This window comes from Rhipicephalus microplus, chromosome 8, assembly GCF_043290135.1.
Source record: "Rhipicephalus microplus isolate Deutch F79 chromosome 8, USDA_Rmic, whole genome shotgun sequence".
NCBI classification, from domain to species: domain Eukaryota; kingdom Metazoa; phylum Arthropoda; class Arachnida; order Ixodida; family Ixodidae; genus Rhipicephalus; species Rhipicephalus microplus.
In genome coordinates, this window is record NC_134707.1 from 8,449,068 (window position 1) to 8,471,234 (window position 22,167).

Consider the following 22,167-nt stretch of genomic DNA (forward strand, 5'->3'; position numbering starts at 1 on the left):
ACACATTAAATATTCCCAAATTCAAAAAATATTCTTATCTTTCAGTAGCGGCTTTTTGAATGAAAGACAGTTTCTACCCCGGCATTTAACAACATATTAAACATTTTGAACATTTACACATGTTTTCTCACAGTGCAGAAAGAAGGCAGGCGTAACGACATATGGTTTAACATATTAGGCTCTTATCTACTTGCACGCTCTGCATCTCGCGGGTAAGCCATGACCCAAACAAAAACTTCGCAACAAGACTTTAGCGGCTATGATTATGGCACCTTGGGATCTGGGGCCTTGACCGGTGGTAGCATGGTCATCCATTGCAGCTTGTCCTTCTCCACATCATCCATGTGAACCCACTTTTGGGCTGCTTCTGATGGCTTGATTGGCAGCTCCTCTTCATCTGAGCAGTGCACCATATCAAAACACAAATACAGCTAAAATGAAGTGTTTTTCCACATCGTTATGTAAAGCTATTAATAAATGCCGACGTGTTCACCACACTACTGTGTCCAATCGTTCCGAAAGCAGCTCTTTTGAGACACCACACACATGACCAAAAATTATTGTCTTTCTGAAACTGCAGATCTTTAAGAACCAAGCTACAGGACGAACAAAACTACTTGGAGAAAGCCAACACTGAAGAAATTTCGAACTATATATAGACGGATGAGAAAGCAGGACAGCTCCCACCAAGACGATTGAAGCGTGATTGCCAATCACCTCTGGGATTAAACGAACAGTACCACTTGTGTGCCCGATGGCAGACTCGCTAGTCGTGCGGCCCATGATGTCAGCCTAGAGTTCACACCCATTTGTGCCGGCACACATTCATCCACGTTCGAGGAGAAGCCTCAATACACATCTGCACGACCACAAGGAAGAGGAGGGTATAGTACACTCAAACCTCGATATAACGAATTATAGGTCATGACAAAGTAAGTGGAGAATGGCTATATGAGATACAGTGCTACAAATAAATGTTTATAACAAATTTTCGGATATAACCAAGCACTTTCGTAGCAGGTGTGAATTTCGTACAATGAGGTTTGAGTGTAATATACTATGAAACTGCCGCACTATAAAAGTGAATCTTGCATTTATTCAGAGGTCACATCAGAAGTCGGTACACGTGGCAAACCGTCTTGAACAACAAATTAGCTCTGCATTAATTGCAATTCAGTACTTATTAGTAACTTCTATAAACGTCTCAAGGCTGTGTGTTTATTTACTGCGAAAGCATCACAGTAAAAAAAAACAATTGAGTGTTAAAGGTTATGAAACGCATAGATGCTCAATCATTTGTTGAAGAGACAAAGACCAGAAGCACAATTGGGAGAGTTGGGGTGCAGGGAAGGTTAGAAAATTTTGGGAAAAAATTTTTCTAGTGTTGGCCAATTTGAGTGGCATTACTGGAGATGTCTGCAAGGAGCCGCTCACTAGAAGCAGGCTTTAGATAGGCTTACTACAATGAGAAGATGATATTACAGGTCAAGAGACAGCAAGGACCAATACAACGCTCACCTAATGGCGCCACTTGGGCATCAGCTGCTTCAGAGGTGTCAGCAGTTGACCCCACCGGCACGTTAATCTTTTGTTCAGAAGCTTTGGTCCCCTCTGGAACAAAAAAATTCAGTTTTGTACTTTCCAATTTGAAACCCAAAGGGAGTAATTCGATATGGGAGCCTGTAGACCAGAAAAATGAAAACAGTCATATGGCTGATATAACGTGCAACAAGTCACCACTGACTCGCATAAGCACAAAATTAAAAAGCACGCACAATGTGTGTGTGAGCACTACAGCCTTGTAAAGCAACACTTCCGCACTATATACAGGGTGCCCTAGGTAACTTTAACCAGAGTTTAAAAATATGCCGACACGCGCAATTACAATGCGACCAAATACATGTTGCTCACCATTGCCTGGAGTTAGTCAGACTATTTTTTGTGTTCTAAAATATCAATTATTAGATCTGTTTAATTATTTACTTTTTGAAGGAACGAAGATGGATAAAAATTTTCAATGAAAAAGCTGTGAATCGGTTTGCAAAGCATCTGATTTGACGGTTTTGAACGATATATATGTTAAGTATTAGTGTTTTTCTGCTAACTACAAATGCCCGCTAAATAAAAAAAATACCACGTGGCAAACCCACTGGTGCACCTACGCGCGCCATGATTCTGGTGCTCCCTGAGGTTCAGCATACGAACGATACGTTTCCCTCGCACCGTTCATGACAACGATAAGCAGTCACAGCGGTTATCACATTTTTGGCCGATTGCAAAACGTGGTCGTCGCAAACCCACCACCAACGTTGCGGCCCTGTCGAGGACAGCACAATCGGGCAAATGCTATGGTCGTTCGTACGCGGAACGTTAGGCAGCACTAGAATCATCGAACCCACTGGCGCACGGTTGGGTTTGTCACGTGGTAGTTTTTGTATTCCGTGGGCATTTGCAGTTGTCAGAAAACACTAATAATTAACAGATATAATGCTCAAAACTATCTAATCGAATGTTTTGCAAACCAATCTACAACTTTCTCATTGTAATTTTTTATCCATATTTGTTTCTTTAAGAATTAGTTAATTAAACAGATCTAATTAAACAATATTTTAGAACACAAAAAATAGTCTAACTACAGGCGGCAGTGGGCTACATGCATTTGGTTGCGTCATAATTGCGTGTGTCGGCATATTTTTAAACTCTGGCTAAAGTTACCTGGGGCACCCTGTATAATGCGTAATGCACTTTTCATCACACAATTAGTCTGCAAAGACATTACATTTTCTTATACAAGTAATCTTACATAAGGTTAATATGCTTCACGCTGAATGTGCAGCTTACACCTGTCATACATCGGTCATTCGTGAAAAGGATGTTCAGTTATCTTAAGTATGCAAAAAATTCCATAATTGCACAGCATTTTGATATTTCTAATGCTTTTCTTATTAGAGAAAGGACAGTTTCATCCTTTGTGCGATATAGATGTCAGTAAAGCAATTAAATGCTTACGAACAACACTTAAAGGCGAACTGACACGAAAACTCTCAGTTGTCGTTTCTATGCATCACATGAAAAACCAAATCCTCAAACACCCAGAAAATGTAATGGTGAACTCTAAAAAATAAATTACAGAATGTGTCGTGAAGCTCACTTTGGTTGCTTTTGTATCCCGACATTGTGCCACAGCATGAGCTTTTCATTATGTGCTCGTACAAGATGTGACATTTCTGACCGCTCCGCAGCAGTGCTTTGTTGGCGACACCTAAGCAGACATTTTGAATTTTCTTGGTGAAGCACAAACAGCCGTATTGTATGTTTAGTACCTGATGTCATCACTGCTAGTTGACTGGTGCATGAAGACATCAGAAATAACTCCCTAGCCTGACGTCGTGCTGGTGTCAATGTCAGTAGGTGCACCATGTGAAAGTTGCCTTTAATGTTGAAATAAACAATTTTATCAGCATGAACTGAGCATTTGTTAAGAATGGTCTCGGTATAACCTTGCCAGTCTGTGGGTACCCATATGGCTACATTTAAAAAAAATGCTTGCTGTGCTTCTTACGTCAAGCAAATGCAAGAATTTTAAAATGCAGTACAGCAGTACGTTCACACTGGTGAGTCTCTGGCTGTCCTAAAACGTAGCAAGGTGATTTCTATACCACCTAATGAGGTCCGGTTTGACATGCAGGAACATTTTTCAGGGCATGCGCTCCCAAAGTTTCAGATAATATGTCACAATAAAAAAAAAAAATTGCCAAAACCCTGTTAAGTGCATTAAATGTGGCCTGTTTCCTTGCCTAATAGATAAATATCATTTTCTTGATTTTTACTCAGATATGACCGATGTACATAAATGGGTACATCCATTTTTTTCTTCTGAAATTGCTGTTTTCATTTTTTCTTCTTCCGAGAAGTGCTTCTTGACCCCAAAATGCTCAAAAGAAAGAGTTTATATGAGTTCACCTAGTTTACTATTGCCTCAAGCCTGAAGACGATATAGGAGTTCTCTACGGCAGAGTAGACTCAGTTTTGAAAATTGGCGTTAGTATTCCGTCACACTAGTACATAAAAGCCTACCACCACATACCTAGCATCTGTTGCTTTGTCCCAGACAAAACATCAATATGTACATCATCTTTCGATCCAGGAACGCAATCGCCGGAAGCCATTTTTACGTGCTCCTTCCTTGAGCTATCAGAGTTTGCAAGTTTCCGTCGAGATCGCAGGAATGCCACCGTGGAAGGGTCTATGAGACAGGCAAAGATATTCAATCGATGAGCCTCACTCCTTCAACTCAGGGGCCTACACGTGTCACATAATAGAATATAACACAAAGAGACATACATACAGACCTTTGCACTGCAATACACTGAACCTTAATTATATGCAATACACAGGACACTAGAAGTAGCTGCAGACATTTTTATTCTCTGGTCATATTGAAAATTATAATATCTCTAGTGTGATCTAATAATTATTGAATAAAGAGCATTAACATTGTGCAAATCTTTATTGTATATAATATTTTAACATGACATATCTTATATTTATTCAACCTCCTTTGAACTTGAAAATGAAATGCAAGTAATGCACTTAAATGAAAAATTGTAGTGGCTTATTACTGAAAATAAATAATACACTCACACCTCACTATAATAAAGTTGCATCTTACCATGAAATAAGTTCGTCATATCCAAACAACTGTTATAAAGGTGCATTTCTAACACTACATCTATTACAAGACTATTCTGAATTTACCTCATTATAAACAATATTTTATTATACTTGGGTTCATTATATCGAGGTGCGATTGTACGTGTGCATGCAGAAAGACTTGTTCTTGGGCCAGTTGGTGCTTGCTAATCATCATAATGTAGTGTGAAAAGACACAACAGACGCAGAGAACCACACACAGCACTTGTGGTGTGTGGTTATGTTGATGTTCTATATGAAAAACTGCTTGGTTTATAAAAAGTTAGTACTTTAACACTGTGAACAAAGCAAAGAAAAGGTACACCTAGCTTAGAAAGGAGCTCCTTTTGTGCTTTCATTTTCTCCTCGTGCGACATGGAAGCCAACCGTCCAAGGTTTTCGGCGTGCATGGCCTCATAATCATCCTTCGACAGAGCTGAGCCTGGAGGTGATGTTGAAGATGACGATTTTAAAGTATCAGCCTCGTGCCCTGCCGCAACCGTCTTCTTGAACCTTGATGCAAAAAGGCTCTTGCGACCTTGTGACGCAGTGCCCTGCATTAAAGACGTTGATGCAACAGGAGTTGTCGTAAACGCAGAGAACGAAGTAACAAAGCTGTGTTTCAGAGGCCTACCAACAACCGTGGCATGGGTCGGTAACGAAACTACACACACTGGTCTTCGAGCCTGTAAGACAAATGCCTTCTGGAAAAGGCAACAGTAATAACTCGGAACATTGTGTCTGTCAAATAGCCCCCAATCTTCAAGGCAAAGCTTGCCAATAACCCTTCCATAAAGCAATGCTGCCACTTTCCCAACCATGTGACAGTCACAACCATGTGCAATGAATCTACTCTAATGACTTTATGAATCTGCTCCTAAGTTGTTGCAACCATGTGATGTATAGTACAATGAATCTACTCTAATGACTATATGAATCTGCTCTTAAGTTGCACATCTTCTGTCACATCCAGGAAAATTGCCATAGCCTATTTGGCTGTCAGTAGGGGCACCTTTACTATGAAGTTGAACCATCTAAGTAACACCAAGACAATGCGGCAGCATAAGGATACAGAAATTAGATACAGAATACAGAATTAGAATAAGAATACAGAATTAGAAATTAGGTCAGAACAAGAACACTGCTTACTTACCGAAACTCTAGTGGGTTCTGGAAATGGCACCACTGTGGGTGATGGAGGCCTGATAACATCTTTGTCAACATTGCGCTCCTGTGTAATTTGAAAAGAGACGTGTTCACTCTGCATTATTTTCTTGCAGACGGTGAAATACAGATAAGGTAACAAATAAACAGAACATATTTAAAACACTGGCCTTGCTTTGTGTGAGCCTATTCCCATTACCTTGTATTGTAACCATGGATGAATACCAAGTTCACCATTAGTAATGACATGGAATACATTTTAACATGCAATTAAAGTGTGGTCAAAGCAGATAAAATAACAAAGAAAAACACAGCTACTTGTTTACAGCTCACACATTTATAGCTGGGACTTTCTTATCATCTAACAAAAAAAAAGGAAAGGTAAAAAAAAGATATAAGGACACATCTTGTGTTTTCATAAATGGGTTACTGTAATTAATAACATGTCTTTCCCTCTCTCACAGGAGAGATCTGGCATCCCACGGGGAAGCATAATCGGCCCTTTGTTATTTTTAAGTTTTTTATATATGACCTTTCCTCGAAAATCACATCATTCATACGACTTCACGCTGACTGCATAATCCATCCTAGAATCTCATCACCATCAAGCCATATAGCTTTTCAGCAAGACCACGATCGTGTAACAGCATGGTGCTCAGATAAGCTGATGACATTAAACATTGATAAGTGCAGCCAAATGACCTTCACTTGGGAGCGATCACTTTCCATATTTCGGTAACTATCTAAGACCAACTTCATTTTACAAGTATATAGGCATCTACCCGTCATCCAACCTCTTGCGGTCGACTCACACTAGCAAAATTACAGCTAATGCATCTTGTACACTTGGCTACCTAAAGCGTAACCTTTATGGTGCCCCTCTTCCCATGAGCAAGCTCGCTTACCGAACGTTTGTGTATCCTAAACTCGAATATACGCTTCCTGCATGGTCCCTTGAACAATCCTATCTAAACAAAACCATGCGGCTGGTTTCATTGTCAGCAACTACAACAAAGATTTCAGTAGAACCAAGCAGTCACTCGTTTTTCTCTTTTGCTTTACTCAGAATAACTCGAATATACGCTTCCTGCATGGTCCCTTGAACAATCCTATCTAAACAAAACCATGCGGCTGGTTTCATTGTCAGCAACTACAACAAAGATTTCAGTAGAACCAAGCAGTCACTCGTTTTTCTCTTTTGCTTTACTCAGAATTATTTCACTTCTCTGTCTGTAGCACAGGATATTAAGAGCAAGCATCGTTCTTTTTTGCCACTTCTCGGACTTCTTTGATGTTCCCATCGTTTGCAGCATAACCTCACTTTTCAGCGTCTATATGGTCCCACTAGCGCCTTTAAATTATCTGCATTACCACGGTGCCATTGTACTCTGGAACAATCTTCTAGAGAACAATGCTAACCTTTATGATGCCAAGATAATTAGGAGGAGGTTTGAAATGCCACCATTCGAGCTTTTCTATGTACTGCAGCCTGATTTTTATTCTTGATCAGCATACGGCATCCTAATCATTGTGTAACGCTTTATCTGCATTTACATTCTGGCTTTCATTCAATCATATGTTCATCAGTTGCATTTCAAGCTCATGTATTTCTGTTTGAATATAATAATGCTATCATTTGCCATTCATATTTGTTTGTTTCAAATGGTGCAAACAAGACTTCATGTGTGCAAGCATAATACCTACCTCTTTTTCCACTTTTCTTCTGCTTTGATCGCCTCTTGATAAAACAAAACAAAATGTATATCCTCTCACTCAACATCCCCACGTGGACCTTATTAGTTTTCTCTGTTAGTATTGCTCCTATAATTATCTCCCATCATAAGACAGCCCAGATCCTAATATCAGCTAGTAGCGTTAGTGATTATACTACGAATGCAGCAACGTCCAAAAACTACGAGCAAGTTGACAACCGCACCATTTTTTTTTTACTTTCTCTACCCCCCCCCCCCCCAATTAATTCAAGAACGTACGCACAAATACGGGACGATATCTTACAATGACATCACACAGTATGGAGTCCAGCTGCACATGCACCACCTCAGGTGATTTATCGCTTGCATTTGACGTAGATATTGGCGGTATTCGATCACAAACACTGGTGGTTTCGTTTGGATCAGCGACTGAGTGCGTCTTTGCTTTGGGTTCGCGAATATTCCGTTCGGCTGGAGCCACATAGACCGATGGTTTCTCGCCGCTTTGCAGAAACTCTTCTTGCAAGCGAAGAAGTTCTTCGTCAGTCTCGCCTTGTTTGGGACGACGGACATCCATCGTGATTCTGTGTACCGGGCGCGGAAAGATGCCACCGTTTTCCTTCGGGACACTCAGAACACAACAGAGAGCAACAAAAACCTATATCCTTTCCTTATAAACCGATGATTGTGCGTGAATCCGTTCATGACAAGAGCAATAACGCTAGTGAACAAAATACTGGTACGAAAGGCCGAACTGACGTTGTTTTCGCTACCCATGCACGTTTAGCTCAGCGCGCGTTGTTTGGCACGGCTACGACTGGATTCAAACTGCACATAGATAAATGGATAGATTAACATAACTGTACCCTTTAGGTTTGGCGGCGGTTAGCGCCACCTAGCCGCAGTACTTAGTGAACGAAAACTAAATTTATCTTTTTTTTTAATTATAAAGCTAAGCACTTGCATTTTGCAGTGAAAAGTTTAATTTTCACTCGGGCCTTGATTGTAGCCACCAATCAAATAACCTCCTTTCATTCCCTAAACCCTTTGAAAAACACTGCGCCATCTTCCTATAGTAGTGTGTAGTGTATAGTAGTGTATACTATACACCACGGAGGAAGGAAAAATGTCCTTCCTCCGTGCTATACACTATAGTGTGTAGGTAATAGTGTATAGGTGTTCTGTGGTGAAGCCCGTTACAGAACATTATCAAGTGTTCGGCAGTTACCTCCTCCTCTCCACATGCACTGCATACCGTGTCTAGCCCTTCGTATTCGGCCCGATAAGTCTTGGTTCGCAGTTGGCCCCCCGTTAGGTCATTCTACTCCCATCCTGATCTCCCGTCATGGCTCAAATGTCACAAATGTACAAAACGCTTTATGGAATAACGGAGTCAAATTTCACAGTCATATTGTCCTTTCTTTCCTAGAAAAGGTACATTTAATTTGACAAACCAGGCTAAAATTCGATATGCAACTACAAAAATTAAAGGCTTGAGGGTTAAAGCTATGAGGAGTGAAGACCAAAAAACTTTCTTAATGGGCACGCCAAATGCCATCATTAAATACAGAACACTTCTAAAGGTACGAAGCTGAAACCAAGACACCCAGTGTATCCTATCATACCCCTTCAAACTACCTTTGCATTATTCACAAGAAATCCACTGTTGCACTATCATTTAGTAACATTTATGCTTTTGGGTGATAGCAGGTGCAGTCCTTTAGAAATGCTACTGCAGAAGGTTGCATATATCTTTTGATACTGATCACCTCAAAGTTTTTAGGTTCCACATGCGTCTGTGTGAAGAACCGAAAGGGCTTTAATAAAGCCTCGTCATTTTGGAGTTTGTAAAGCTGTTTCAAAATTAAGCTTTCCCATTATGGGTAGCTTTCCATTCACTGGTCACATCGCCTTCCAGAAAGATACTTCGAACGTTCTGTAGTGCATGGCACCATTCAAAAAGGTAAGACCAACCTGCTTTCTGCATCATATGAATGTATTATAAATTGTTTCAGAGTACCATTGCAGAAGTGGCGCATCATAGTATCATTTATTTTGCTATTATTAGGAGTCCATATTTTTCCACTGCAGCAATCAAACGATTTGGGTTATACAATTTTGTACCACTCAGCCCCGTCGCGGTGGTCTAGTGGCTAAGGTACTCGGCTGCTGACCCGCAGGTCGCGGGATCGAATCCCGGCTGCGGCGGCTGCATTTCCGATGGAGGCGGAATGTTGTAGGCCCGTGTACTCAGATTTGGGTGCACGTTAAAGAACCCCAGGTGGTCGAAACTTCCGGAGCCCTCCACTACGGCGTCTCTCATAATCATATGGTGGCTTTGGGACGTTAAACCACACATATCAATCAAAATCAACTTTGTACCACTCAACTTATTTGTAAAAATAGCTGCTATATGCACAAAGTGAATGATGCTAGAGAAGCTTGCTCTGAGATGATTGGGTAACCCACAAATCCTTCATACACATTCCTCTATACAATCATTTGAAGACATGACAGATTTGCTTGGTGGCGCGCCTGCTCCGCTTCTGCTTCGCTGGCCCACAGCTCTGGGTTCGCTTCAGAGCGAGCCCGGACTTCTGCCTTGGCTTTTAGGGTGTTCACACTGAGGATCAGTAACGAAGAGTGTTCAATGTGAGCTCTCAGTAAAGAGAAAGGAAGCACACCGAACGCGAGCGCTGTATACAGGTGCCACGTGGCCCTCTAGCAGTCATTTATGTAACTAGAGCACACGATGCCACTGGCGTGACTCGCCAGAGAGAGTGCAGTTGCGAGAGAGCACAGCGCCGCCTCTAGCAGCAGCAATGAGAAGCAGTGTACACCTTGCTGACAACGGACAATGCACGAGCATAAGAAGCTTGGCGAGCAAAATCCCCCACCCCCCCCCCCCAAAAAATGACATAGTAATTTGCAGGCCATTAACAAATCTGTGTCCATATAGAAAACTGCCTTGTTTTCAAACCCTGTGTTCCCTTGCACAGCGAGGCGATCGAACTGCACAGGAAAGCAGTCTATTTTTTAGTCACACATCCATTTATCATTGGTTGATAAACCAATGATAAATGGTTCACACACACATTATTGGTTGATTGATGCATGAATACAGAAGAACAAAGGAGAGAGCCGGCTGTAAAATGCCACTAAGAAGGGCGCAATGCCTGCTTACTTTTTCAAAAGAAGAGAAGAAATACAGCAAAGGACGATAGGAGACTAAAGAACAAAAAGCCAAAGACTTAGGCAAAACTAAGTAAAGACACACAAAAAACATATATAAACGGGACCACATCTGTTAGGTCCACTAAAGTCAGCGGAGCTTGATGGATCTGGCTGCGTCGAAAGCACACCCAACCAGAAAGAGGAAAAAGTTCATGGTTGCGCACTTATATCCAAAACATTTACATTCCTTAGTCAGCAAAGTGTGCTACGTAACGAATTTGGGACAGTGTGATATAAAACGTTAAAATGTTTTATGACAGTCACAATATGCACAGACTGGACCGTACACTCAACCTCAACAGTCTATACCCTCGCGTACTAACACAGAACCAAGCCACAAGCACAGGGAGGGAACGATCTGTTCAAAACAGGGTGGTCTAGGAGCTGCAAGAAGAGGTGTCACTGTTTAGGCAAACGAGCATTGTCCATCATACACAAAATTTTCAGGCAGCCACACTCATCATGGTTACAACTTGAAGAAAGGTGATCACATCGATGCCCACAGGCGAAGGGATCCATCGGGCAGTGAGGAACACTTTACGATGTGAAATCATTTTGTCAACAGATTCTATGATGGTATACAGAATAGGGCTGCTGATGTATTTTTGAGTGAGTCTGCCATGGGCACCAAAAGAATTCGTAAGGATGACAACCTTCCATGTTGGCAATCCTTCCAGCACATACATAAGGGCAACATAAATCGCTGCTAGTTCGCAGTCACTGATGATGACTGGTGAGGTATACGAAACGCCCATCCGATATCTGTCAAAGGACAGAATAAAGCTACCGATGTGCCTATGCTGTTTCTGGATGTAGATGTGTTCATAAATAATTTATAGTATTCTTGAAAATCTCCGAATAAGTGCGAACGAGCTAACTGGAGCAGTGCAATTAGTCGTCCAGCATGAGTGAGAAGAGCCGTGCTTCTTTCTTGACTTCATTCGCTGGAGGGGTGACGCCACTGTCGTTGAACGACTTGCCAACATAGCGCAACAAGGTACTTTTTGATGAAAGTATTGTCAGACCTCTAGCGCATATGCCCTCCGGGATAGGCGATAATAAACCACACATTTCCTCATCTGATCTGAGGACCACGCTGGACGAGGTGTCCCTGCATTCAAGATTTGATCAATCAGTTACAAAATGCTGAACTGTCCCCTCTAAGCTAATACTTTTGCCCCGCTCGATGCACTGTGATATATATTCAAACATCTCAAGCTTCTTTTTGAGTTGTTCATTTTCTTCCTGTAGTTTTTGAATGGCCTTGTTATTCCTGGATGTTTGTGCCCTCATACGATTTACAGCCCTGGTATTGGAAGGGTTAGGTGGCATACGAGAATGAACTTGTACAGCAGCCTCTACTGAAACCACAGCTTGGTGGGTGGTGTCAGAACTGTCAGGACTTAGCCTTGTTGTGGTTGACGGATGATTCGACAAAATGTTTGCCGAAGTAACTGATGTGCTAAAATCCTTGTTGTGGAAATCGTGAGCCACATTTTTTTTGTTTCCTTCCTTAGGGAATGTTGGTTTAACAGTTTTCTTATGAGGGATCAAAAGATGTCGCACTATTTTATGCCGTTTCTTGGTTGGAGAAGGCTGCATGTAGCGTGAGTAGCCATCAAAAACGCTAGGCACCGCATCCGGCCTGAGGCGTCGTCTACTTGTGGAACACGAGTAATCGGAATCCACGAAGTGCAGACTGCAGACGAGGCTGTTGGAATTTTCATTTGGAACGAAATCTTTCCTTGATATAACCTTCAGCAAGGCTTGCAGGCATGTCTCATTTGCCGGAAATTCGTGAAAGCTAACTGCAAGCTTCTTTTTCCTGCCCCGACTTGCAGTAGGGTACCCAGCACGTCATCTCCCTGAAATTAATCAGACAAAAGTGGGCCTCTCATCACTCTCACTGCAAAAAGAAGAAAGACAGCACTGACAAAGTTTCAGCTTTATAGCTTTAATTAGATTGAAAGTTAATTAATAAATAACTAATATTTTATTAATTATTCACTTTAATATTTCTCTTGGAAGTAGTCACAACATTTGCAGTTGATTGGTCGAATGCAATGGTGCGACAGCCAAAATAAGATACACAGCAAATTTTCCTGCTGCAAGATGTTGCTTTTCATGGCACAAAACTGAAATTCGGAGGAGGTTCAGAAAAAAAAAAACTCTTATCAGCATGAAATAATTTGACAGTCACAGCGAGTGCTGATGTAGACCTGCAACCTAGCGACCTCTAAATTCGGAAGATTTGTAAAGTAGGAACGAGTGGGGGTGGAAAACTGGGGTGTGCTTCTGTTCATTGTCGCCCAGACCCTCAGAAACATCCCACACAGCTCTGGATTACTGACCATAATTATTTATATGTCAGTGATCATACTAGCACAGGTAACTATAGGATGCATGTACATATAGTAGTTAAATGGCCAGTCAAAAGGCTTTTTTTTACACCCCCCGAAAAAGCTTGGCAATTCGTGGAGTAGACCGCTCCTATCACGGTTTTCCTAATACTACCGTGCTGTGTGCAGTGTAGAGCGTCCATTTCAAAAAACAATTCCCGTGCTCCTTTCCTACGCCTGGCCAATTCTCTTTTCACATGCAGTGACGCAAAGCCACTGTTCAGCGACGACATAGCACACAGCACGTTGATTAGTCAAAACCAGTCACGAAGACAGGCTACGCCTTATCCTCTCTGTGAGGGAGAAGTGTGGCAAGGTCACGTGGAAATTTGAAGCCAGCTGAAACCAATGTTCTAATCACTGTAACGTTCTTAATATAGCTCGCGTTAGCATAATTCTTGCGGCAGCATGCTCGCAAATCAAAAGTGCACATATTTCTCTTTATAACAGTTTTTGGATCTTTGCGTTGTTTACTGCCATTTTAAGGAATAAAATGTGCTGTGCCTTTTGATGGTAGCTAGTACTAATAACTTTTTAAAAAAAACTTGGCATGCTTTTTTTTTGCAAGCCACCGCTCTAATTTTGCAAGCCTATCGGCCGCTCCGCGGCCGATAGGCTTGGCCTAACGGTCCCGACGTGAGAGTCGCCCGCTGCGCACTGACGCGCGCCTTGCAGGACCTCAATAAAGTTTCGCAACCAACCAACCGCTCTAATACAGCAGTTCTGGCTTAAAAAGCATTCTGCATGCGATAGAAAAACTGGAAATTTCAAAACTATAGTCGTTTATTTCTTTTCTTTTGCACTGCAGTTAGGGTATGCATGTTTTGATTAGATAGGATGATGGTACCCAAACATGTCGGGATTGGATAGGATGTTGATACCCAAGCGATAGAACAGGGCTCATTTAGCAGGCGAAACTGAAGCACCAATCAGCGCATGTACCATTCATTTCTAAAATGCCATCAATGATGACACTGTTTCCCTCGTCATTATCAACCGTCAATCTAAACACTTTAGTTCGTGGCCGCTTATCTGCGCTGGCTCATCCTCCTCCCCCAATGGGAGGGAAACAGTGCTGTCATTGGGTGTGTTTTCTAGGTGAATGATAGATGCGCCATTTTGCGCGTAGGCTTCGATTCTTCCTACTAAATTAGCCAGATTTCAACGTCTGGCAGTGACTACAAGTGGCCGCTTTTCCAAAATTTCAAAGTGGCTGTGGACTATTCGTAGCAAGAACTCGAATTCGCCCATTTGACTGGACCACCAATTCACACTGGTTAAAAAGTCAAGTGCTGTAATTTCTCTAATTACTGCCGTAGTTATAGTCTGTACACATCTGAAGATACCTACATCCACAGTAAAGGAAATGTCGCATGCGGCACACAGGTGCCTGTCTAATTTTTAAATAATATTGAACACATTTCTCTGAACACAATATATATATGTATTAGTTAATATTTCGATCAGAGACCGATAAGCAGTTTTGGACTAGAGTACACCTTTTTTCTATTTGTAGCAACTGAAGACAACCCTTTTGTAATCTACTATATATATATATATGCACTAAAAATATGTAGTGAACAATAAGGTAGATACAGTCATTCAAAGTAAGTGGAAGTGACTTTAAGATGAAATCGTACGAATATGCAAAAAGCAATGATCCTTCGCCCATATCCTAGAGGACAAGAATGTGGAGGAACCGAATGCTGAGAGACTACCTTGCCAAGATCGCACCGCACACATCATAAATATACTATCCAAAAAAATCTCAATCAGTAAATCTTAAATATAATGGAAAACAGTCACCAACTGAATGGTACACAGAGGCAATCTCTTTGTAATGCACTCAACAAGTTAGACGACCAGCTTCTGTAAGAGGAAAGAATATTACATCATCGCTCATACTCAATGTCACAAAAGAAGGCAGTAAAAGTGCTACTGAGCTTCTTGCGAACTACTATAATGTCTGAACGACTCTGAGTGGATCGCTTTTGTTTGTGTGTGTGTCTGTGTTTTGTTCTTGTTTTTATCTCCCTCTCTTTCAACCACTATTCCCCAACTCCATTAAAGGGTAGCATACCATATCGTAGTATCTGGTTAACCACCTAGCCTTTGTTTTTTTTTTTCTCTCTCTCAACTAAACCGTGCCTAACATAACTGGAATTTGAAAGAACTGCTGATGGTTCCAGTCACATGGAACTGAAGTTTTCAAAGCTCCACTATATAATCACAGATGCAACACCAGTAGTAATGATGATGCAAAATGCACAACTGCGTGAAGTCTTGTCTGTCCAGGGCAGTCACATTGAATTTTGCTTAGTATGTTGCAAAATGCCACCACTGATTCTACACAACGTAACCACTCAAATACTGCAGCATGAGCATGATGCAAAGCAATAAGATCAAGTGCACGCTAGAGAGGAATGCTAACTGAAATGACTAGACTTGGCACACGCCACCAGCATTTGGCGTACTCTGCTTGCGATGTCATCGCTGCAGCCAGGTCTGGCACTGCCAGACAGACCCTTCTAGGGAGACCACATAGATGCGCACCGCCCCCTTCCCCAAATGCAGCAATGAAGGCCCTCCATCGGAGCGGGGAGGGGGAAGGCAGTGGTTTTACATTGAAAGGGAAGGAGAAAAGAGTGCAAGTAAATTATATGTGGCCCTTGGTGAAAAGGAGGTTCGACACCTTTGTTCAATGCTGTCTTGTTAATGCAATTATTAATTTTTTATGGACTGTTACGCATGTTTAGCGTCGCGGTGATGGCGTAGTGGTTAGAGCATCAGCCTCGCATGCAAGAGGTTCGTGGTTCAAATATTGGTGCCGCGTAGTTCCCAACCGTATTTCAGTTCCCAACGTAACAGGGCCTAGGGCTTTCACCATGCGACATGGGCCGGCATACCGGAGAAAAAACTTCTGGCAACACTGTGGAACACAGTGGGTGCATCGAACCAGCACTAGGTCTCCTGGTTTGAAAAAGGTGTGGTTCTCGTCGGAAGGCAAGCGGAATTTCGCCTGACGATGCGCTATGGCCAGGTGCGCTCTAAAGCGAGCCTTCCGAAGAAGCTCCGAAGTACTGGTGTCATCCAGACGGTTTTGCTTTGTTGTGTTCAAACCAAAGAAGCTCTCTTGCGGAAGCCTTGGCGTCCTTTCATAGACAAGCTTGAACGGTGACTCCCGTGTGATTGCCTGCTGTGACGTATTGAGGGCGAATACAGCTGTGGCAACGTATTCGTCCCTGTTATTATGACTGGGACTCATGTAAGACGACAGTATGTCCTTTATGGTACGGTTTGTACGTTCCACCAGACCATTCGTTTGTGGGTGCTGAGGAGTGGCCGTGGCATGCCAAATTCCTTGGTCATTCAGTAGGTTTCTGAATGCGCGGGACATGAAGGCCGTGCCACGGTCAGTGATGAGCAAGCGTGGCGTCCTGTGTCGAAAAATGACGCACTTGTTGATGAACGTGAGGACGTGCAGAGTCAAAGATTCAGGGATGGCCCTGACTTTGGTCCACTTCATGAGATAGTCCGCGGCAACGATGAGAAACTTGTTGCCGCGCGACATACGTGGAATTGGTCTCAGATGATAAAGTCCCAGAATCTCAAAAGGTGTTTCCGGAGGAGGGATAGGTTGCATAGGGACCAGTTGGGACTTGTGGTGGCCTTCTGTGCTTGACAGACTGTGCATGACAAAACGTAGCGGGAAATGTCACTGTGCATGCGCCGCCACCAAAACCTCTCTTTGATGCGTGCCAGCGTCTTGCGCAGCCCGAGGTGACCAGCAGTCAAAATGTCGTAGCACATGAACAGCACCAATTGTCGCATGGCTACTAACACAACAGGCACACACGACCCATCCGGATAATTTCGGTGTTAAAGAATTCCCTCTCGGACGACATACGACGCAGAAAAACTTTGACGACGACGCTTGGGTGTGCGCACTTCCCCGGATAGTCGTCAAGTTATATCGACGATTTCTGCGTCTTGTAGCTGTGTAGTTCATAAATCAAGCACTGCAGAGACTGGGGAGATGTTGCTGAAAGCTGTCGGGTGGCGAGAAAGGTAGTGGCGAGCGCCGCTGCGATGGACAATAGAAAAGATGTAATCTTGCAGTTTGAGAGCCCACTTGGCGAACTTAGCATTGAGGTCTTTTTTCGTTTGAAGCCAGCAAAGGGCGACGTTGTCGGTAGTGACCGTGAAGCTTTTACCATAAACATACGGAAAAAATTTTTTGACTGCCCAAACTACCGCCAAGCACTCAAGTTCAGAGGCATGGTATTGGCTCTCTGGTTCACTGAGCTGACAGCTACCATAAGCGACCGGTCTCTCCTGCCCGTGCTCGTTGACTTGCAAGAGAACAGCTCCGAGGCCAAGACCACTGGCATCAATGTGTAGAATCGTCGGGGCATTCTTGTCATAGTGTGCGAGCATTGGTGGTGCTTGAAGGAAAGTCTTGAGGTCGCGGAAGGCAGCTTCTTGGTCGGGTCCCCATTTCCAGCGAACTTCTTTTTTCAGTAGCTCGTTGAGAGGTACCGCGTGAGACGCAAAGTCACGGACAAAGCGTCTGAAATATGAAGAGAAGCCCAAGAAACTTTTAGGCTGCTTAGCCGTGGTGGGAAGCGGAATACAGGCAATGGCTTGGAGCTTTGTGGGATCAGGGCTTAAGCCTTTGGCGCTGACTACGTGCCCCAAGTAACTAACTTACAAAAAGCCGAAAAAGCACTTGGAAGGTTTAATGCTAAGGCAAGCGTCTCGGAGAGCACGCAAGACCATTTCCAAACACCTGAGGTGTTTGGGAAACGTGGGAGCATAGACAATTATGTCGTCTAAGTAGACCAAAGCCACCGACCACTTGAGATGCCCAAGAACCTGGTCCATTAATTGCTGAAATGTAGTAGGAACATTGGAGAAACCAAATGGCAGGCGGTCAAACCGGTATAGGCCATCCGGAGTTATAAAGGCGGTCTTCTCAGCGTTATTCGGGTCTAATTCCACCCGCCAATAGCCAGAAAGAAGATCCAGCGTAGTGAAAAAACAGGTACCATGCAGGCGGTCAACACAGAAACCGATTGTGCCATCTTTCTTTCTCACAAGAACTACGGGGGACGACCACGGACTTGAGATGAGTGCGATATGATAGCACACTTAAGCATGTCATCCATTTGCTTAGCAATTTCTGCGCGTTCAGAGGCAGAGACTTGACGTGGGTGAGGAACTTCAGAGCCAGTGTCAATTCTGTGCTGCACCAAAGGAGTGTGGCCGAGCTCACTGGGTGACATCGCCACGTAGTCACCGAATTTCCGTAGAAGTGCTTGATTCTCAGCTCTCTGTGATGGTGTCAAGTTGAGGCCGAAGTTGAATTTATTGCAGTCTAAGGGTGATGCAGTTGGTGGCGAAGGTGCTACGGGCTGTACTACTGCTACGACAGACGGTGCTTCAAGGTAAGTACAGGTACCGAGGACAGTGCCTGACGGCACGCACAGGATAATGTTGGACAGGTTGAAGACAAGCACTGCAAAGGTTTTGCAGGAACAGCGATGGAGGGCCTGCGGCTTTGCGAATTCGCCTACAGGCCAGATGCAAATGGTATTTTTACAAGAATGTCCTTGTCAACAATGGCCTTGTCGGGGCTGTAAACAGGAACCCATGCAGCAGACGACAAGGGGATGGTAACTGAGGTTGCCGTAATCACAGGATTGAAAAGCAGGGTAGTTTTCAAATTTCAGGTTGTTCACTTCTGTTCGTACCTACGGTCGTATTTGTGCCCGTTGTTCGAATGCAGACTTTCCAAAAAAATTTAATCATCAGCCTTTTCATGATGCGGTAGTTGTCAGTGAGCACGGAGCGCGCTTGGTCAACAGTTCTGTAAATGGCATGACTCAACGGGAAATACGAATGCCTAAAGCAAGCTTTATTGGAAGTTTCAAGACTTGCTCGAATCGGTAGATGTCAGTTCAGTGGTGCAATCAGTGCCATTAAACTGCAAACTAATGCCAAACTCTGCGCTCCAATCGCGCCTAACATCACTGGCACACACAGGTTTGGGACAACAAGGAACCGCTGTCTCACTGCCTTCCCAAGCGCACACACATTCAGGCAGACTTCGCCGAGAGTAGGTAGAGTGGCTCTATCAGCTAGGACGAGATGGGGTCAATCGACCTGCTCAGGGCTCAACGAAAATCTTCCAGACAAGAAACTCATTGCTAAAAAACTGAATGCAGCCCCTGTGTCTATTAGTGTTTTAACGTGCTGGGGCAGATCTCCAAGGTTCACCAACAGAGTTGGCATCTCAGTGAAGGGGCCAAGTGAAAGAAGCTGGGCTTCAGCCATCATGCGGGGTCCTGCCCTCGATGGCCCGCATTGTAGTTTCCTGAGGAAGACTGCATAGGAGGAGCTGAATTTGTCAGGGACTCAATCACCCGAGGGCAGTTCTGAGCAAAATGCCCAACATCGTAGCAGTGGTAGCACCGGAGTACCGCTGTTAGATTATGAAGCCGGGTAGAAGCCAAATGCCTGGTCCGGGATGGTGCGTCCGTGTATGTTGGCCTTCGGTATGGATCCTCAGCTGCTTGCGAGCGTTCTTGTATCTCCGCCTCAAGAGCGACAGCTAAATCTGATCGTGCGTCAATCGGACGAGCGAGGCACACGAAGTGCTGGACGCTTCTGTTATTAATGGCAACAACAAAGGCATTAGCAGCAATAATGCCCATGGTTGCGGTAGGGCAACCCGACAAGGCCTTCCAGGACAAGCTGTCGACACGAGCAGCGAGCTCTTGAAGGTCGTGGTGACCTTGCCGAACGTGTTTCAGTTGTGTGAGGTAGAGCTGAAGAAGATGACTGTTGCCAAATCTGGCTTCCAGCGCCAAACCAGAGCTTCATAGTTGGGACGGACGACTTGCGGGATGTACTCTAGGTATTCAACCGTGGCGCCACGGAGCTGCACGATGAGTGCCTGAGCTTTATTTTGAACTGTCCAGCCGTTTACGGCAGCAACGGACTCGCACTGCACCAAAAATGCTGCCCACGACGTGGTGCCATTGAAGGTAAGCGTGGAAGTTGTGCTCCGAAAAACCAAAGCTGAGCTGGCAGAGAAACATTTCGTTCGACTGCGGCAGACACACATTGCTGAAGGCCAAACTGCTCTTCAATGACGGAGAGCCGGGCAGCTAGGTCGACGATGACATCCACCGTTGGGGCACGTTGGGCGAGTGTGGCCTCAAGAGAGAGCAAGTGGGTAGCGAAGCTAGTTTCAAAATCTTGCATAAGGGCTCGTCTGTCGGCCTCACCTTGTGAAACAAGGGCTTGCACGCAGTCAGGTATAAGTAAACTGGCACCAGCGCTTGACTGTTTGAGGGTGATTTGGTGTATCCTGGACATAAAACTCTGATAGAAGAGGCTGATGGGGTGCTGGTGGCGGGACGTGTGATGAGACTGGGGTTCCCGCGGCCTGTGCCAAGCTTTCCCATGAAGTCGGGACAGGAGGTTCCGGGGCCGTCGACAACGTGTTGTCTACCGTAGGGTGCATCTGCGAAGTGCCGACTGTTTCTGTCATCGCGACAGCGTTACTCCTTGTAAAAATGGGTTAAAGTGGTCACCGCTGCCACCAAATGTAACGTACAAGAACCACTCACTCAAACACAATCCAACACAACATTGTCTTTGTCGTTCTCTTTTTCCGGTCTACTCCTGCAATATACATATATATATATATTGAGTCCAGAGTTACTTTCTGTTTGGAAAACTATAAGCTTTTAACTTCTCGTCGATCCTGCCGCCCGGTTCTTGGCCAATCCCCCTTTGCGGGTGTGCGTCAGTATTATAAGGATCATCATCATTCATATGCCTTGAATGTTTTATGGTGCTTCGTACATATGCTGGGCATTAAAAAAAGTGAACACTAAAATCAGTAGCTTTTTGAAAGACAGCCCTACGTGTTCAAAGCTTGTGTCCCTGATAAAGAACTGGGAATTTAGAGTTACAATTCGCACTTTTTGTTTTCGATTGTCTTCCTGGATGACTTCCGAGTTTTCCTTTCGAAGGACATCTGCATGCGCGTCCTTTCCTATGTAGTGAGGAGTAGAGTCAACGCAAAAGATTGTACTGGTTTTTGCCGTTAGGCCACCAAAACAAAAGCAAAATACAGACGACGAAAAAGGGGACGAGGATAGTTTGGGCCATTTTACTGTGAACTACTAAGTCTGCAACAATATCCTGGCAAAATTGAAAATGACTGCACTTATATTGCACGATCGGGACATAATAGGTTTTGTTAAGCGTTTCTTTCTTGAGTGCTACCATGCTTGGGTTTGTCTACTTCGAGAATATGCGCACGAGGAGAAATAGTAAAGATATGTCACGAGAGGAGAACAATATGGTTTAACTACGAAAACTCGCCAGGTTTCCATTCGTACACGTATGGAGAAAAGAAGGATGCTAAACACTCGCATATTTTCCGAATCACGCTATTTCGCACCGAGGAGAAACGAACTGTAATAAAAAATAAAAAAAACACAGGCGAATCGACACGTGCTTTTGAAATTGAGCAGTTGCCGTGCTTACCTTCACAAATCGGGTCAAGAATAAATGGAGTAATAGAAAAAGATATTTGCTTGAATTCAGTACGTTAGAAGATCATCGCTACGTCTTTCCTTGGAAGCGAAAAAAAATGCTAGTGTCAACGTTTTGGTGGTGCGATTTCTTGCTTAATGCCCCCGACAGAGTTTCAAGCATACAGTTAATATACACACAAATTATATTAACTCTATGGTTTCAAGGTTTCACATAGTTTCACCAGCTTTCACCGCTTTAAACCACGGAGGAAGGAGTGGCTTTAAACTGTCTAAGTAGCCGCCATACTGTGCGCTACCGCTGATGATGATGATGTGTGTGGTGGGGCTAATCGCCCTTTAGTACCGAGTAGATTCGCTAAATTTTAGCACAATCTACTCATAAAACTTCAA

General features: G+C 43.7%; 1 protein-coding gene and 1 long non-coding RNA gene across 2 annotated transcripts in view; both read right to left on the bottom strand.

Annotated features, from left to right (window-relative positions):
- Window positions 1-8,392, bottom strand: part of LOC119164067 (RNA polymerase II-associated protein 1) — a 57,365-nt gene extending 48,973 nt beyond the window's left edge. Inside the window, exons 1-6 of the mRNA XM_037416175.2 lie at window positions 7,873-8,392; window positions 5,846-5,923; window positions 5,018-5,246; window positions 4,088-4,246; window positions 1,519-1,611; window positions 273-397 (exon numbers count right to left, since the gene is read on the bottom strand). Of these exons, the coding sequence (XP_037272072.2) occupies window positions 273-397; window positions 1,519-1,611; window positions 4,088-4,246; window positions 5,018-5,246; window positions 5,846-5,923; window positions 7,873-8,145 (957 nt within the window). The 5' untranslated portion in view covers window positions 8,146-8,392. The remainder of the gene's footprint in view (window positions 1-272; window positions 398-1,518; window positions 1,612-4,087; window positions 4,247-5,017; window positions 5,247-5,845; window positions 5,924-7,872) is intronic.
- A 2,644-nt stretch (window positions 8,393-11,036) lies between these two features.
- Window positions 11,037-22,061, bottom strand: LOC119164068 (uncharacterized). Its single transcript, XR_005108794.2, has 2 exons — window positions 21,767-22,061; window positions 11,037-12,667 (listed from the first exon to the last, which is right to left on the bottom strand). It is a non-coding gene; the product is annotated as an uncharacterized LOC119164068 (long non-coding RNA).
- Between the last annotated feature and the right edge of the window lie 106 nt (window positions 22,062-22,167).